The 19,433-nt window shown below is 38.9% G+C and overlaps 1 protein-coding gene across 4 annotated transcripts in view; it reads right to left on the reverse strand.

Annotated features, from left to right (window-relative positions):
• Window positions 1-12,868: 12,868 nt before the first annotated feature.
• SLC12A2 (solute carrier family 12 member 2) overlaps window positions 12,869-19,433 on the reverse strand; it is a 67,220-nt gene continuing 60,655 nt past the window's right edge. For all 4 annotated transcript variants that reach the window (XM_061475619.1, XM_061475620.1, XM_061475618.1 and 1 more), the window contains 3 exons: window positions 18,103-18,238; window positions 16,763-16,830; window positions 12,869-15,751 (listed from right to left, as the gene is read on the reverse strand). In XM_061475619.1, the coding sequence (XP_061331603.1) occupies window positions 15,616-15,751; window positions 16,763-16,830; window positions 18,103-18,238 (340 nt within the window). In that variant the 3' untranslated portion in view covers window positions 12,869-15,615. The remainder of the gene's footprint in view (window positions 15,752-16,762; window positions 16,831-18,102; window positions 18,239-19,433) is intronic.

Here is a 19,433-nt window from a genome sequence, read left to right on the forward strand (position 1 = left end):
GTTTGCTGTAGTCTGTCTTCTCAAATACCTAAATTTCAGATAAGACCTCCAATAGACTAGGTCACTGCACATACTAAGATTACTTCTTTCAAGGAAGACTTTTTCTAAACTATAATTTGTTCACTTGCATAGTCAACTTATGTTATCAAATTAACTAATAAATCTGCACCAAAATTTCAGCTGTGCTAATTGCACCATCCTGTCATTTTCATGAGAAAGAAAGGGAAGGGAAGGGAGGGGAAGGAGAGGGGAAGGAGAGGGGAGAGGAAGGGAGGGGAGGGGAAGGGAGGGGAGGGGAGGGAAAGGGAAATCATATTCATATGATCTACATTTAAATTTTCAGTTCCCTTCAGTTAAATAAACTTTTCTCATTTTTCAATAAGCCTACAAGAGCTACAAAGCTTCCATTTCTCCAGAAAACATGCAAGCCCAGAGTTGAGGCAAAGTCTCAGCTTCCACAGAACCTGAAGTATGACAAGCACTACATGACCTGTTTCAGTGCTAGGCTTAGTATCTTTAACTCAAAGGAATAGTTCTTAATGGTCATGTAAAGGTGAACCCAATAACTTTAAATACTATGATATGAACACCTTACACTATAATGGTATTTTTGTCCATTTTGCAACATTAACTGAAGAAAACAATCTACCCTATTGGCCCACATTTTCTATCTAGCCTAAAAAGCTTTTATGAAGTTGCCAGCAAGAAGTAGAAGAAAGAAAAGAGGGAGTTGTAAGTATAACAAAACACTTCCCCTCAGAACTTCCATTTTTATTAGATAGCCCTATCTCCTGCCATACCACGTGTTTCAGCTAATTTCTGCTATAAACTTAGGTATGTCCATATCATCAGCCTTGTGTGCTGAATTCCTCAACGTGTCTTTTTTTTGTTTTTTTTTTTTGTAAAATTACTCTTTCTGGCATCAGTTTTCAATTGGTTCCCTCTATAATTTGCATGCATGTCCCTGTCTTTTACTGTTTTCATTACAATAAGAATAATACTAAGGAGTTTATATGATTTTTGTTTCCATAAACTCATGCAGTCATTCCCACTTTTGATGGCAGGCTTAAAATGGTATTACTTTAGGATTTCCAGTTCATATGCTTCACCCCTGGAACCAACTTTTATTGCCTTCCTATCTTTATACAAGTGTTGATGAGAAGATGTCATAATGATGCCAATGCTACCACAGTAATTGAAATGTCAGCATTTCACAAGTAAAATTCTATATTCAGTTGGGTTACACAGCTGTAAAAATGCTCCAAAGCAAGTATGTAAGGCTGATGTGGAAGCATATCTGTTTCTTCCTGAACACCTGCCAGGCAATGAGAAGTAATGAAAAAATTCCTTGTCTTACTTTGCTTACATGTGCAGCTTTTGATTTACCTATTAAACTGTCTTTATCTTAACCCATGAGTTTTCTCTCTTTTACTCTTCCAAATCTCCTTTCATCCCAGCAGGGTGGAAGTCTGAGGGAGCAGCTGTGTTGCCAGCTGAGGTTAAACCAGGACATGCACTTAGGTACAGACCAATATAAAAGAAACCAACATGGATAACACAGTTGATCCAACTTCTTTTTTAAAAGAGGTTTTAGAAAAAGTATTTTTTAAATGGTCACAAGATGTCTATTTCTGGACCAATGAACACTTTTTTTTATAAATTATCTTCCAGCCATGTACAAAGTTAATAATGTATGACACTGCTAAGAAATTTGTCTAAAGGAAGTAAATCAAGAGGTTTCCTCTCTTCCAGTATTTTTAAGCCATAAAACAAAAATGGAATATAAATACCTGAGAAGATCTGATGTTAGCTGAGAGACTAAAAATTCATAATTCCAAATCAAGAGTCAGCTTAAAATGCCCATCAGTGAATTTGTCAATTGCACAAAGCTTAGAAAAGACAAATTAAAAGCAAAAAAAAACCCACAACCTACTACAGTATTTTTAAGGTCAGACACACTACTGTGATACCTCAGCTTTATATCTCTTGCTCTTAATCAGTAAGACTAACATCACCAGAAGTTTAGTCAACAGTAGTCCCATTTCTGGTAAGTGCGATGTGTCTCTCAACAGGCCTCTAAACTTAGTAGAAAAGCACTTTCCTGGATCGTCCATTGAATTCTTGGACACATAATGCACAGTATTTTAAGCCCTTGATTTCAGTATGCCTAAAACTCATCAAAATCCTTGTAATGTATTGCTGTTACTCTGATTAAGCACAGAGAGATAGCCTTAAACAGTTGCTCTTGAATCAGAGCAGAGCTTTATTGGAATAGGTCCTAATGTAGCCCATCTATTAATATTAGTCCATGCAAAAATATCAAGTACACCAGACATGCTGTTAAGTAAGTAGATTGACATTCCTTTGGCTGCTTACCATATGATGCAAAGAAACACCATTTCTAAGTATCCCACAGAATAATAAAGTCCATTCAGTCTCAAAACAGCTGGTTTTTGGCTAAACGGTAGCTGTCCTGGAATCCAATTTTAAAGCCAGGATGAAAGTAGAAGATGACTGTTTAAAAGAAAATTTGATAGTTATAAGTTGTTTTTCAGCTGTTGAGAAGACAGATGTATATTTTATAAATCTACCCACTTCAAAAGACAAGAGTTTGTGGACTATGGAGCCAACCACATGAGTCTTGTTTCCTTCTGAATGAACTGAGTTACATCCACCACCTCTTCAGTCTAGCCTCCTCTCCTGAAAAAAAAGGAGCAACACTTGATCCATGCAACACTAAACAGAATATGACAGCACTACTCAGTCACGTTATTTATGCGGATCCAACATACTGTAAGGCACTTCAGTGTCTTCCCACCTTTTTAAATGGACTAAACTGGCTTGCATGTGTGTTTGCATTTAATGTCCTGTCTACTCCTGTATATTCCCCCAACTTCTTTAGTGAAGAGAAAACGAAGCTACCCTTTGTCAGCACATATACTCTTAAGGAAAGTACAGTCCAGAGAAAATAGCCAAGAAAAAACACAGTAACCAATGCCTGAATTTGAGCACCAGCAAAGCAAATAATGGAAAAGCTCTTGTTCCCATAAAGTTACATTAAAAAACAACCAAAACACCGCCGCTTGTGAGACAAAAAGCTGGTAAAGGAGAACATGAAAAGCAGTATTTTATGCTTCTGAAATATCAAGGCTGACATCCACAGAAAATTGAGTTATACCTATTTATCCAGGCAACATACAAAAATGTTACAGTCACAGTGCCAGATTTACCTTCCCTAGTGCTCAGACAATACTTTGAAAAATGAAAGAATAGAAATGTCTTCTAGACATGAGAGGGAACCACTGTTCTCTCAGTCCTTTATGTCTTTCAAACTAGCAACAGCATCAGTTAATACTGTATACATTTCTTGTGAAATAACCATCAGCTGGTTAGGAAAGGTGCTTAATCTTGCTGTCGTTCAGTGTTGCTACCTAATCAACTATTCTGAGTTCTTTAATTTTTTACTCAGGCTTTTTTTTTTTTAATTTCCTCTCAATTTCCTAGTGTCACTACTTCTCCTACAATTTTCTCCACAAAATTCAGAAGTCTCATCTCCAACATCAGTGCACCTGTCATCAATCATAAATACACATAGACTATCACATGCTACTGTGGTAGCATATCAAAGAACTATGCATTCAGATGTAGAATTCAGTGTACATCAAACAAGCATAAAAGGATGAAAGCTGCTTATGAAAGAAACCAGGAACAAATAATCTAACATGACCAAGACAAAAAGCAAGATTTCTTAAAAAGCAACAGGAAGCAGAGCCCAGATTATGGTTCAAATAAGCTGTCAAACCCCATGTTTTCAATTATGCGAGTAATATCAAGCATTCCATAAGTAAATGGTTAATTATGAAGAAAGAAAGGTGAAAAACTGAGAAAAAAATGGCAAAATGATTTTAGCCCTTTGATTGCACACTGTGCTTAAAAAAAACCAGACATTGGGGCATTTATATACTCTACACAACAGATCTGACAGAAAATGGAAATAATAAGAAAAATAATTCAAACTGTTAAGCTGATTATCTTCATTATGAAGTTTTTCGTCAGATGCACCCTCACTTGACTACATCTGCATTTGCAGGCATCCTATAACACTTCTCTAATGCCTTTTTATATCAATTCACCTTTCCACACAAGGCTTTAATTTCTCTTCAGAAAAGTGAGAGAAAAACAGGTGACAAAGATATATCAAGATGTGTCCTTCCTCCTCAGCACTCATCTATTTACTCCCAATTCTATTCCATGATTCATGCATCTTCTCAGTCTATCATTTGTATTCTTATCCCAGCTTTCTTCTCACACTCAAAACATGCACTCTGCTAATCCCTCTAATCCATGATCTATGTTTCTTTTGTCCTTAGGTGAATTGAATGTGACAGTTAATGGTTTCCATTTAAATTCCCACCCTCTTAAAATTCCCTTACAACTCTCACGATGTCCTCTCCAAACAGGAACTCAGAACCACAGGATCACATTCACAGGCCCTCTTCTATTGCCATATGGCTTCAATGTATTATTTCACAGCTACTGCAGTGCCAGACTGATCTAAATTTCCTTGACTCTCAACTCCTAATTCGAGACATGGGATGCCTCTAGCATTTTTGTAGGTGACCCTATATTCCTTTCTATAATCATAAGAGCATATGTATAAACATGTCAGAACACAGCTGAAACAGACAATTGGAAGAAGCCACCTGATCACAGGCTGTGGTACTTACAGGGTATTTTAAGCACAGTAGTATCTGTTGGAGGGGCAATATGGCTAGGAAAGCAATTCGAGAGATTTCTTGAGTGTCTTGGTCATAATTTCTTGATGCAGTTTCTCAAAAAGCCACCTAGGACAAAATCTCTGCCAAACCTGTTTTCTCACAAGAAAGAATTATCTGGGGGTGTGCAGGCTCAGATCAATCTTGACTGCAGTGACTTTGACAAAGAGCAGGGTTTAAAATCCTGAAAGGAGTAAGCAAGACAAAAGGCAGAATTACCTCCCTGGACTTCAGTTGAGGAGACCTTGGCTTCTTTTGAGAGATCTGTAGCAGGTTCCCACAGGAGACTTCTCTGCAGGGCAGAGACCCAGAAAAGGGAGCTGATCTTCAACAACCTCTTAAAATCACAAGAACCTTCCAAACAGATATGCAGGAATTTGAGCAAGTATGGCAGAAGGCCAGCACAGGCGGAACAACCAGCACATGTAGTCAAAGCACAAGATCACAAAAGGTGGATGCAGAGACTAAATGCCCCGGAAGAATACCAGTACACTGACCAAGTGTACAGGAATAAAGTTTGAAAATCTGAAGTTCAGTTGGAATTGAAACTAGTGAGAGATGTGAAAAACAGTAAAATGAGGTTTGGTTTACCTTTAGCAAAACACTAAGGAAATAAGTACAGCATAGTCACCCAGATGACTGGTGAGTGGGATGGAGCTCACAACATGTAAAAGAAAATTCAGAAAGAAAGGTTATTTTTCAGCTTGAGAAGGTAGTAGGGCAACCTAATGTGAATGCATTCTCCCTGGCGCACAATAGGATGAGGGGCAACAGACAAGTTGTAACATGGGAAAGTCTGACTTGACCATCCTTATGATGAAAACTTGTAATTTGAACACTAGATGTACAGAGCACCTTGGAAATATTAAAACCTCAATCTGACGAGGTCCTGAGCAAACTGATATACCTGGAGCTGCTTTGAGAAGGCTGCTTTGTTGGGATAGATGATCTTCACAGTAACCTCCCAAAACAATTTGTTTTACAAGCATGAAGATTCCCCAAAATAGACTCAGATACCTTAAAACCTTCTGTGTGTTAGTTTCATGCTCCTGGAAAGAACTCTGTTTTATAAACAGTTCTTTAAAAAACAGCAAGTACAAACAATGCACATACCATTTGTTAAGATCACAGCTCTTCTACTAAAACAGGCCAGGAGAGAAGAGTAAAATAATTTCTCTGATGCTTTTTAAAGTTAAGAAAAAGAATTTTTACCATATCCACCAGTCGCTTACCTGGAGGATGAAAAATACAAACTTCAGAAATCTACCAAAGAACATGAGCTAAGCAGCCCCACCATTACTACTGCCATCATGAAACTCTTGTGAGAACCTTGTTATTCCTTCAAGCTCCATATACTACAGACTAATTTCAAAGATCTGTGCATACACTGTGGTGAAGCCAGTGAAACTACATGACCTCTTTTCTTGCTTTTGGTTAGATTTGGGAAGCAGATAGCTTGGATCTTACCTTATCACAGAATCACAGAGTCACAGAATTGTTAGGGCTGGAAGGGAGACCTCTGGAGATCATCCAGTCCAACCTCCCTGCAAAAGCAAGGCGACTAAGAACAGGTTACATAGAAACACTTCTAGGAGGGTTTTGAATGTCTCCAGAGAGGGAGACTCCATAACTCCCATGGGCAGCCTGTTCCAGTGCTCTGACAACCTCAATGTGAAGTTCTTCCTCATGCTGAGGGGAAACTTCTTGTGGTTTAGCTTATGGCCAATGCTCCTCATCCTGTTACTGGGCACCAGTGGAAAGAGTCTGACACCATCCTCTTGGCACCTGCCTTTGAGGTACTTATATGCATTAAATAAGATCCTCTCTCAGTCTTCTCTTCTGCAAACAGGATCAGCTCCTACAATCCATCCTCATAAGATTGATGCTCCAGAATCCTGGTCATCTTTATGGCCCTCCAGTACCTCCTTGTCCTTCTTGTGCTGAGGAGCCCAGAACTGGACACAGTACTCCATATGCGGCCTCACCAGGGCTGGTAGAGGTGTGGGGGGGAAGCCTCCCTTGACCTGCAGGCCACAACGGTACGCTGCCAGCTCACAGTCAATTTATCATCCACCAAAACTCCCAGGTCCTACTCAGCTGAACTGCTTTCTAGAGGTCAGCCCCCAAACTGTACTGGTACTTGGGGTTCTTTATTCCCAGATGCAGTACCCTACACTTGTCCCTGTTGAACCTCATTATGTTTCTCTCTGCCCAATTCTCCAGCCTATCAAGGTCCCACACAGCCTTCAGGTGTACCAGCCACTTCTCCCAGCCTTGTGTTTATGGACTGAAGGAAAAAGCTGTGTTACGGATTTGATTTTTCTTTATCAATAAGAATTAATTATGCCACAACATGTGTTAATGTTTTAAAGTTAGAATTAATTATAAAGGATCAATTTAAAAGTGCTTCACATTAAAGGGAAGAGAGAATATTCCTAGTATTCTCTCCAGCAAAACCTAGAAATCAGGATTTAATCTGAATTCCATATCAGCCACTAAGTCATCTCCTGGCATAAAAGCTGCCACAGAATGTGGTAAATTGCTGTCAGAACAGGGACAGGACTACAAACTCTGAACCTATTGCCCTTACATTACTGGCTGACTACCTATAGTCAAAGCTACATTGGGAGAAGGCACTTTTTATTACTAATCTTGCCTAACCCTGGGAAATAGAGAAGTTGTTGATTATGATGCATTTGGAGTGTTGGTGCACAGATTTATTTGCTAAGACAGACTTCAAATTATAAACTAATACTGGAATGTTTTATGTCTGGGACAGAGTGAGTTTTCTAGAATGACCTGAGTTCCAGGGTTGGCCAATAGTACAGGATGGAAAAAGTAAGATCTGTTTTCTGGCTAGAGAGGATGCTCAGATCTCAGAGCTGACAAGTAACCATAACCTCTTTTTCTTTTTTTTTTTTTCATTCATCATGATTATTTGCACCATGGTGACTTCCAGGACCAAGCTGAGAATCAAGCTAGGTCCTTACACAGCAAGGACAAAAAAGTAGTAACCCTCAAACCCTGTGATACAATTAAAATAAAAAATATCATGGATAAACAGTGCACAGTAAGATTTGGCATGTACTTGCCAAAGCTTGAATTTTCCCAATAAATCCTACCATGTCTGAATTACTACTATTGGTAGCTGATACAAAAAAAATTTAATGGGAATAAAGACCTTTAAAATTAACACACTCAACTGTGCAATCAAAAGTAAAGCGAAATTCTATATGAGGTTAGCTAAAATCCCATGTGAAAGCCCACACTATTCTGTGGCTAGTCTTGATTTCACATGTTAATACTGTAAATGGCTGTTGTTGGTTGACTCCATAAAGAGTCATTTCCTTTGAGGTGCAAGCTCCTCTTGGCAGGCACTATGCTTTGACCTGCTATAATTTCTAGGTTCCCAGGGCTTAAAATGCTTTATTACACGCAATAACGCTTAACTTTCATGCTTATATTTTTGCACTGGGTTTTTTTGCCTTTTTTCTTTTTTTTTTTTTGTTACCTCCAATGCTCATCAGAGCTGAGTTACATTAAATTGACCAAAATATTTATAAAACACATAGGCCAACATTGTATTATCTGGCATATTATTTTGTACGTATATCCTACCCACTGCTTCCTGTATAGTATATTTAAAAACTGTTCAAATGTTAGTCTATGTAATCAGCAACAGCAGCAAAACAAAGATGGTTGAGAATCCTTCTAATTTGCAACACTATAGTTAAACCAACCAGCCACAGAGCTCGACCTGAAAGAACAAATGACCATACAGGGCTCAGAGTGAGGATGTTTCAAAGCTCATCCCAGCTCTTTAAATTTCAGCCAAAGCCTGTGGAAATCCTTTTCTTCTGACTCCATTTTACCATCTGTTTGGCAGAGATAAATTTAATTGCATAAAGGTGTTCCAAGATTTAGTTATTAGTTGTAAAACACTTCAACAGAGTGAGAAATTTAAGCTTAATAAGCTTGGAAATGCTTAATGCTACACTGTTCTATTCCACCAATATTTAAAATAGACAATACCTGAATATCTTGGGATACATAAAACTTTTATCATCTTGCTCCTACCCCTGTACTTATAGAAGGTGGTGGAAGTTTGTTAGGTATGAAGCAAAAATACCTTATTGAAATTTTATGGATCACTCTGAAGCTACAGGGGAGATGTTGGTCTGTTTTGTTTTCTGATGCTTATTCTCTCTCTGCCTGCAGCATTTATCCTTCCGCTTTCCAGGGTTAACACAGCTGGAAATAGCCACTGAGTGAGCATCACCCAGTGCTGTATGTAGCTACTAGGTGGTAAAAAGGCTGTTTGAACTCAACAGGCTGGATCAGTGCAGATACTGTCAATATTGCTGTCAACATGGACAGTGGGATTGAGTGCACCCCCAGCAAGTTCACTGATGACACCAAGCTGTGTGGTTCCATTGATATGCTGGAGGGAAGGAATGCCATCCAGAGGGACCTTGACACGCTTGTAAGGTGGGCCAATGCCAGCCTCATGAAGTTCAACCAAGCCAAGTGCAAGGTCCTGTACTTGGGTCGAAGTGATCCCAGGCACAGCTACAGGTTGGGCAAAGAAGAGATTCAGAGCAGCCCTGCGGAGGAGGACTTGGGGGTGTTCGTCAATGAGAAAATGAACATGAGCCAGCTTCAGTGTGTGCTTGCATCCCAGAAAGCCAACTGTATCCTGGGTTGCATCAAAAGGAGCTTGATCAGCAGGTCGAAGGATGTGAACCTGACCCTCTACTTTGCTCTCGTGAGACCCCACTTGGAGTATTGTGTGCAGTTCTGGTGTCCTCAACATAAAAAGGACATGGAGCTGTTTGAGCAAGTCCAGAGGAGGGCCATCAGGATGATTCCCATATGAAGATAGGCTGAGAAAGTTGGGGCTGTTCAGCCTGGAGAACAGAAGAGTGTGAATACCTCATAGCAGCCTTCTAATATCTGAATGGGGCCTACAAGGACGCTGGGGAGGGACTCTTCATTAGAGACTGTAGTGATAGGACAAGGGGTAACGGGTTCAAACTTAAACAGGGGAAGTTCAGCTTAGATATAAGAAAGAAGTTCTTTACTGTGAGGGTGGTGAGGCACTGGAACAGGCTGTCCAAAGGGCGTTGGGCCACATGGTTTAGTGTGAGCCCCATAGCAGGGGGGTTGGAAACTGATGATCTTAAGGTCCTTTCCAACTCTAACCATTCTATCATTCTGTGCATGGAGGTTCCTGCATCCTTTAGAAAAAAAAAAGCAGAGTATTTTTCTGCGGGGGGGGGGGGGGGGGGGGGGGGAGGATTGGGAAGAACAACTAACCTTTTCTCCAGCCCACAGCAAAAATTATGCAAAAAAAAAACAACAACAAAACACAACCAAACACGAAAGAATACTGTTATGCTGATATGCGTTGTTGAAATCACTAAGTCGCCCATGAAACAGAGGAATAGCCAAGACGAGTGTGTTTTGACAATTCGGTTTCCTGCATTACCTGGACTGTTGAAAGCCAATAGTGCCACCTGGCGTTACTATTTTAATTCCTAGTAACTCTCAGGAAAAAGTATTTCCTATATCCTTCACTACAAATCATGATTTTAAAGCACGAATTCGTAATTATTACTGTGGCAGGACCCAAGGGACTATGAAGATGAGGTACCAAGACCCAGAACATCACACTAGAGCTTGCTTTGGCTAGTTAGAGAATCACAGAAGAGTTAAGAGCTGGAAGGGACCTTAAGACCATCTACTTCCAACCCCCCTGCCATGGGCAGGGACACCTCACACTAAACCATGTCACTCAAGGCTCTGTCCAGCCTGGCCTTGAACACTGCCAAGGATGGAGCATTCACAGCTTCCCTGGGCAACCCATTCCAGTGCCTCACCACCCTCACAGTAAAGAACTTCTTCCTTATGTCTAACCTGAACTTCCTCTGTTTAAGTTTAAACCCGTTATTTCGTGTCCTACCGATGAAGAGTCCCTCCCCAGCATCCCCGTTCAGCTGTGCGGATCCGTTTTCCCCAGATCCCCAAAGGGTGGGAGCATTGCTGTGAGGCCCTTTTCTCACATTCAAGTGCTACTTGAGAACGGTGTCCTTTGCAAGATGTCACTGGGACACGATAAAATCCGTTTCCAGCACCACGCATGAACACCAGCGCTCCACCACGGACAGGCTTTACCGCCAGGACAGCTCTTCCCGGGCGCTTCCGTTCGCCCGGTCTCTCTCTCCCGGTTTAAGGGCCGCCGCGCGCGACAGGAGAAGCGTCCCAACCCCCGCATCAGGCAGTAAGAGGAGGAGGGAGACGCATGCCGCCACCAGGGGCTGTGCGAGGAGCGGTAAAAGAGCGGCAGCGGCAGGGCTGCGATGGGGCGCGTTCTCTTGGAAGGATGGTGGTTTAAAAAGCCACATGTAGCGCTGTCTGACATATAAAATCCCCAACGTCTCCGTTTCACCTCCCCGCTATACTGTGACGTGCAGATAAGCGTGACTGCACAGGCCCGCACCAGCAGTGCAGGAGGGAAGGGCGGCAGGCTGGCAGAGGAGAAAGCAGATAGCCGGAACTACAGCACCACCCTTTTTGGACAGAGCGAGCACAACGAAGGGCGAGCCCAGCAAGCAAACGGTGCTCGGAGTCCGCCGTCAGTTCTCAGTTCTGTGCCTGCTGATAGCAGTAAGAGCAGGGGTGTAAGCAGTCATCTTGGGCTTGAGTTATCCTCGTGACCAGGTGTAACTTATGGGTGGACACCTTCTCAGAAAGTTTGATGTATATAGCCCCAGTGAATGTGAGGTTTCTCTGGCATTGTGAGATAGGCCTCTGGGTGTACATGAAATGTCTTCCCTGCTTCTGTCTGGGGAATGTGCATGCTGCTGCCTCAACATTTACTCCTCCAGTTCAAAAGTGATTTCCCTCATCTTGTTTCCCCCTCTCTTAAATGCAGGCATTGGCTGCCATCAACCTAACCTGCACTCTCCACTCTCAAAAACCTGTTCCACACCATGCTACTGAGAAGCAGAGTAGCAAGATCTGATGATACACTGGTAAGAGCCCAGTTTTCACCCTGCACCGAAGGGAAGCACAGCAGTGATACTAAAGCAGAATACTGTTCACTGCCTCTGTCATCCGAGACCTGAAGCCTAGCTCCCGTTACAGCTGAACATAATCCTTCAGCAAATAAAAGGATCTAGAAAAACTGCTACATGCCTCCCCCTCTGCTTCTTTACAAACTGAAACAGCTTACAGCCAATGCCATAGAAGTTGGCAGTGTCGTTTTTAACAAGCATTCCTTGTCCCTGATCTCCAGATCTCACTCTTAAGTGAGATTTAAATGCATGGAAAAATTTAACAAATATTTAATGAATTAAGAATTCACTAAATTAAGAATTAAATAGAGGTCTGAATTCATTAGATGTTAATTTTTAAATAAAGTATCTCCTTTACCCAGCTACATTGGGAAACACCAAAATGGATGAGGTTGAAAAGTTACTCATTGGTTCCAGTTACCATTTCATATGAGAAAATGAACACTTGCTAGGTTTCATTATGATAGATGTTGCAACTAGTTGAATGTACACTAGTGGAGTTAATGCCAAATGTGACTTACTCACAAGCATCTGAGGCTTACAAGTAATTTTCTCAACGTACTTCCTCATACCCCGTGGACTACAATTTCCTGAAAGAAAAAGAACAGTCCCCTGTATTCAGGCCAACACAGATTTTATGTGTTATAGGTACAAAGTTTGAGATACTTACATTCCAGTTTAAGCATACCACGTGTTGTGGATTGGTCTGCACCGTTTGCAGGTCATGAGAAATTTTAAGAGAGCTAAACAAGGTGTAATTCTGTTATGCAAAACAACTGCTGTTCCTAGCCCAGCAGCAGCAAACCCCTTCCCTGAGAACAAAACACTTGTCTCCTTATACCAGACACCTGAATGGCTTTAAGTTCTGCATGGTCCAAAGCAAATTCCACAATGAACCTACATACAGATGCATGCAATAAGCATATTCACCTATCAGGAACTATTTTCAGTATTAATGCTACTATGAACACTGTTCCTTATCCCCACCAATAAAAAAGGCTTTGTAAGACAAGACAGTTGTATTGAATTCACTTCCTTTTATTGCAGTGACATCCCCCTGGTACAAAGTATTAACTGCAATAATCACGTTAAACATTAGAAAAGCATTGTGTGTGACAGTTACAGTACAGTATCAAATCTTACCTCTTCAAACCAAGTGGGCCATTACCCACTAATGCTCAGATCTTTAAATTATTTTCAGTTATTTTTAAATATGCAATGTCAGAAAAAGCATATAAAAAGAATGTATGTAAAAGGAAACCTAAATACAAGTGAACAAATAAATAATTGATTTGCTCCAGCTACAACTGTCTTTCTAAACCCATATAAAGAAACCTAATCTATAGAAGGTATGAATTGCCGTGTGTAAGTAATTTCATTTTTCAAGTAATTAATGATTGGAACATACCTAATTTGGTGTCAAAATCAAAAGCAGAAGTTTGGAGTGACTGCCACTAACTGACATCTTGCAAACAATTACCATTAACTATTGAAGTTTTAGTGTAGCAAATAATCTTGAAGCTTGACCCCGTGCCTAGCATTAGTGGACTTCAGAGTGCATGAGAAAAGCATCCTACATTACTTCACAGACTACTTTAACTATCCCCATATGCATATTTAGATATATTTTATATAATTTTTATACACATATATGCATGTATACACACACTTCATTTGGTTTCTGTGTTACAGATCACAAGCAATGATTTCCTGAATGGGAAAAAAAATCTTTTAAGTGTACCTGTGCATGTATTTATTTTTTATTTTTAATGATAGCAGCACTAAGTCCATGCCTTACTGTCCCATCTGTTCGAAAGAATGTGACCCACAAAACAAGAAGAAACACAGCAATGATTCCATACTCACAATGTGACATCCCTTTCCCCAAAAAAACACTGTAAAACCTGTAATAGATACACTGGTAAGTTTGTTCCCCACCCCCTCAACCTGGAAGGAAATAGCACTTTTACTGCAGTCTTGTCTTACAATGTCTATTGTAACAAGCTGGGTTCATGCTGGCATCAGTTATCTCACACTTAGCAGCAAAACACTTACTTGTTTTTATTAATTTTTTTAATAAAGGAAGTGATTCAATAATCTCAAATCCAACTGAAACAGCAAAAAAGATTTTTAGCAGTTTATCAAGAACTTGACAACATTGTAAACTGCACTGTGTAAATTATTTCTATCTTTAATCACAACTTGAAGCTCTACTTTACCACACAACAATTACACTTTGTCCTTCAAAAGGAAGTTATATTTCAATTTGATCTTGTATTTATCATAAAAATACACCTTTTCTGTGCATCCTTAAGTGAAAGTGACTCCACCGCTGGTAAACTGATTCAGTAGCATGCCCAATACTAATATCAAAAGCTTGTGAAATGTTTTTAGGTAATCGTTTCTATCCAAAATATATTAGGAATTTAAAAAATAGTTCACATTAGGACCTTTATACAAAGGCTTAAGTGAATTTTCTTGTGTAGGTGTTCATAGTAGACTAAATTATGAAGTTTTTAAAATATGCAATGAAAGGGCATATAAGATTGGCAGTTTCTTTATTGAACATAGAAAATGTATAAAGTGGGATGTATGGAAGAGATCTAAATGGCTAGACAATCAAACCTGAGTATTATTTAATAAAAATAAATGTATTTTCTGACAACTGAACGGATTGACCTAAAAACATCTCCCCTAGTAACTAGTGGTCCTTTTAACCATTTGTTGAAAAATGCGAGAGAACTGTAGCTTTTACATTTTATATTGGATAGCAAGTTTTCACATAGTGTTTACTGTTTTCTGTTAGATAGCATCACATTGTTTATATTATCCCCATTCAAGCCTTAAGTTTTGTTTCAAAGTAAGTTTGAAAGTGACACCAAAATACAATAGGCCAAGAACTAGGGACAGGTCTTCTCATTTGTACTAAGAGCCTCAGACAGCAAGATGAATTTGGCTTCACGCTGGAGCTACAAAGCTCTAGACACACCTTTGCCAAGGTAGCTAATGTTAGCCATGTATCTCAGTAGTACATATTGTCAAATTTGAGAAAAGGATTCTCTCTGCTAGTAGGAATTAATTTTATTTTAACTCTTACAAAATTTAGTAGCACAAAGTCTTGACAATCGCATCACAAAACTGTGTTAATGCAACTGACCTGCCCCAATTCTGACCTTTAAATCTAACAGATATAATAATAATAAAAAAAATTCTGACAATAGAAAACATACAGTATTAAGAACTAATATCTTGATGGAAGACTGAAAAGCAGCATTCAGTTTTATTGTAATATGGAAGAGACTAGAAACTAAAGGAAGTCTGATCTAAACTCTTAGCTGAAGGCAGATTTTTGACATTCTATATAAATTTACAAAATAGGATGTATGGATGAGATTTGGTTAATTTCAGAAGGCACCTCAAGGCTAAAAGGCTTTTATAAATCTATAATACTTTTATTGATCAAAAATAAAACATTTTATTGCTGCTATTCAAATAGCAAACAAAAAGCTTGTCTTATTCTTCAGTCTAACAAGGAATCCTCCCCCATTAAGCAAGATTACAGAAAATACAGAATAAAACTGAAGATGTCACACCTTTAGAAATACAGCAACTTTCCTTGTGTGCTTTCAAGTCAGTGAAATCGTGAAAGAAGAGTCACTTTTTGCATTTGTGATGTTAATAAACTATAGATCATATATATGTAAGTCACTCTCCACTGTACACTGAAGTACCATTTCATCATAGCTGTCCCATGTGCAGCACTCTTAGGAATAGAAGGTAAGAACACTCTGATGATTCCCACGAACAAGAAGAATTGGTGGCAGATCCTTAGACAGTGCTTCCAACCAGGCCATGTACAGCGCACTAGAAACTGCACCTTTTCGTGCAACTGGCAAACTCCTACAATTCACAAAGAAAAAAAAGCATTCAACAATTAGAAAAAGCTGGTGGAGTACAAGTCATGCCATGTAAACATGAAAGTACAATTGTGCAAAGAGGTAGATGCAAAATTAAATTTCCTAACCTTTTCAGTTTTTCTTTTGCTTCCCCTCCCCCTGCCCCAGAATTCAGTTAATGGGTTGAGAGTTCCTATCCTAAGCACCACAGGCCTTTACATCTAATTACCCCTCACTCATGGCCTCTTACCACCATTTTATATTCAGGTAGCTTCATGGAGAATTCTCCTCAGTTAAGGACATTTTCTTGAAAAACTCAAAATTTTAAAAACAAGCCTTTTTTTTTTTTCTTTTTTTACACTGCAATCTAACATTCTTTCTCACAGCCCTTCCAAAACATGCCATACATTTCTCTTAAAAAACCCCTACTGTTTAATTGCCCTACTCAAACTTCACTTGTAATACTGCTTCATGAAGTGATAAAGTATGATCCTAAAGAAAAACACAACAAGGATTTTATTTATAATAACATTTTAGTGTGAGATGTCCCTGCACATGGCAGGGGGTTGGAACTAGGTGATCTTAAGGTCCTTTCCAATCCTAACTATTCTGTGATTCTAAGGAAACATACAATCTTCATTCTGCTTGTTTACACCAAAAGCAATTCCATGAAAATCCATCAGCAGGATGAAATTTAACTTCACCTAGACAGATTTCCTAGAAAAAAAATCTGAATGGAAGGACAGGAAAGAAAGGGGAACATCTGGCATGCAGAAGAGGAATGTGAGAATCCTGACCCCTGCTATAAATGTGGAGTTAAGCTAAAACTACACAGGCCACTTTTCACTCATTAGTATAGTATCTCTATATGTCTAACAAATATTTCCAGCACTGAAACCTTGAGTATTTCTGTACTTTAATGTCAAGGCACCAGTTTTTCCCTAACCTGTATTTACACATATTTTAAATTACAGTTCTGTATCAATTAAGGTAACAGTAGACATCATTTACTTACATGACAATTATATTAGCTGTACTTGAATGCTCTTGTAGCAACTCATTTAGCCTAATCTGGCGGTAAGTCTGTAATTAAAATGAAACTTGTTAGGAAGATCTTTTATACAAAAGTACAAGAATTTTATTTATTCAAGAAAAATGAAAAACAGTTATGATGAATTGGTACAAGTCATTTGGAGGAAGCATGTACTTCCACCTCAGTTTGGCAACCTGTCCACTGTTCCAAACCACCTATGACTGCAAGGCTGGGAGAGAAGAAAGCAGTAAGCTTAAAGTTTGGAAATAAGCCAAGTACTGTGAAAGTCTGAAGTAGTTACTCTAATAATGATACCACCCTCCATAGCTCCTGTAAGCAAGAACCCCTTATATACTCTCTTTAAGGTTCTCTTAACTGTATCTTAGAAGCTCACAGTTACAGAAGCTTAGATAAGTGAAGTCCTGTCTTCATCACTGTGGTGGGCCTGCACTGTCTTAACATCTCAGGTAGCTTCCTCAGTAGAGTTCAGCTCTTACATCAACTAACTTCCTAGCAAAAATTTTGAGGTAACCATTTCTTATAGTTCTGTTATTCTCAAATAAGCTGAAGTCTACTTAGCCCGCAGGCTAGTGTCTGAGGAAAAAATTAAGCTATTAGCACACAGAATAAATCACTTCAGTTACTGAAGTTAGTTTTGGCAGTGTTTATAGACATGAGGAACAGGAAAGCATCGAGCAGGTCATTAACCATAAAGTAACTGTACTTCATAAAATTCCCACTCTCCCCCAACCCCTTGGTAATTTGCAGTTAAGAGATTCCCATTGCTTCTCCACAGCAAATTCTCACAGAAGTTGTAAAACCCATACAGGAAAGAAAAAAAAGATGTGTGGAATACATTCAAAACCATCCTGAAGAATTTGAGATTACTGAAACTTAAGCAGTCTTCTTTTCAGTTACCTGTCTGTATCTGAATCCTGTTACAAAATGCTACCTGAGTCTCCTCTACAGATCCAACTGAAAAGGAGTACCTCTGATGCCTCTATAGTGCATGACTACCTGGGGAAAATAGCAAACTTTTAATTGCTCTTTAACACCACAACCAGATGTGGTATGTTTGGTTAAAAAAAAAAAGTCAGACAGGTGAATAAAAACTATATTATACTAAATAAAGGCATTTAGGCCCTCCCCTTCCCAGAAGGCAGAAATATTTCTTTTTTTTTTTTGAAAACCACATAAATGGTTTTAAATGCCGCTTTCCATCAGCTATGCATAAAAACAACTATGGAAGAGATAATTACAAGCATGAACTCACTGATTTTACATCCACAAATGAAGTAGGGTAAAAAAAAAAAATACAGAACCTTTGTTTTGTAAAGCTCAAGTTCATTATCTGTTATCCTCCACGGTTCATCCTCCTTCATTTTATCTGCAACTTCTTGTTCTTTATCATCTTCATGAAGTCGGAAGGGCTCTATCATTTCTTCAAAAGCTGCAATACTGGAACAAGTAAGTTGAACAGCCGTATTAGAATAGATATGAGTCTGTGTCAGCAATGACTTTCATGTATCAGGAAGTTTTACTACCATGTAAAAATAAAGTGAACTGAAATCTGTTCATTGCCAACTGCAGTTAGAACATCAGATCAGCTACTTATATATGCACACATAATTCAACAATTAGGGACATCTGTAGCAGCTTTCACTATTCATCATGCAATAAAAAGTTTTAGCCAGTTTAAAAATAAAAACCCCAAACAACTTTCGGTAAGAGTTTTACTGTAATTTTGAAAGTTGAGGACTTGAGTAGCAGTAGCTTCAGAATTAAATCTGAAAGGTAAGTTTACATGTCACACTAAAAAAAAAAATAGCTATCAAGTTTCATGCTTATGCCATTAGGATTTTGGCTTTGATGTTTTTATTCTGTTTCTTAACCTTTGCAATACAGTCCTAGAGTCACATTCAAATGCAAACAACCACAGCCATCTTTACTGTTGCCGTTGTTAGAATATGAGAAGCTACTTTGACTTTACTTGAACTTTAGCAAAAACTTTGGAAGAAAACCTTATGAAGACTGAAGAGGCATTTGTTTCAACAAGAACAACTTGCATTACCTTACTTTCTCTACCGACATTAAGATACTTGAACAGCAAACAAGGCTGCCACAGTTATGAAAGTAACTTGTCTTTCAATAGACCCAGCATGTGAGATGTGAGAAAAATAAACAAGATTTTTACCTATACATATTGAAATTATGTTTTGCAACCAATGAAGTAACTGCATTTTGATGCTATTTAAATGGGTTTTTTATATAGATGACAAGGTATTGCCAGTGTTCTGTGGTTGCAAATTACAGTGTGGCAAGTTTAACAGACATTAAAGAACACCTCTTAGGATAAATTGTAGTATCAGTATGTGTAACACGTTAGCTTCTGTATAGTTAAACGCTCCCCACATGCCCATTTTGTGAGGCGTTCCTGCTCCTCCAGGAAACCCCACACACTGCTTAAAAAAAAAAAAAATTTTTTTTTTCTACTTTTGGTGCTCTTTACTGAAGTTACGATGACTTCACCTTTATTAAAAGGGAAAAAACAAATGTGATCTATTTTTTGCCTGAACAAAAAGGAAAAGTAGTGACAATATTCTATTACATAACATTGCAACTTAAATCATCTTCCTCCACTTTCCTTACAGCT

The sequence above is a fragment of the Pezoporus flaviventris genome, unplaced genomic scaffold (genome assembly GCF_033815535.1).
Source record: "Pezoporus flaviventris isolate CSIRO_AGI_PZ_B2104156 unplaced genomic scaffold, CSIRO_AGI_Pfla_v1 ptg000086l, whole genome shotgun sequence".
NCBI classification, from domain to species: domain Eukaryota; kingdom Metazoa; phylum Chordata; class Aves; order Psittaciformes; family Psittacidae; genus Pezoporus; species Pezoporus flaviventris.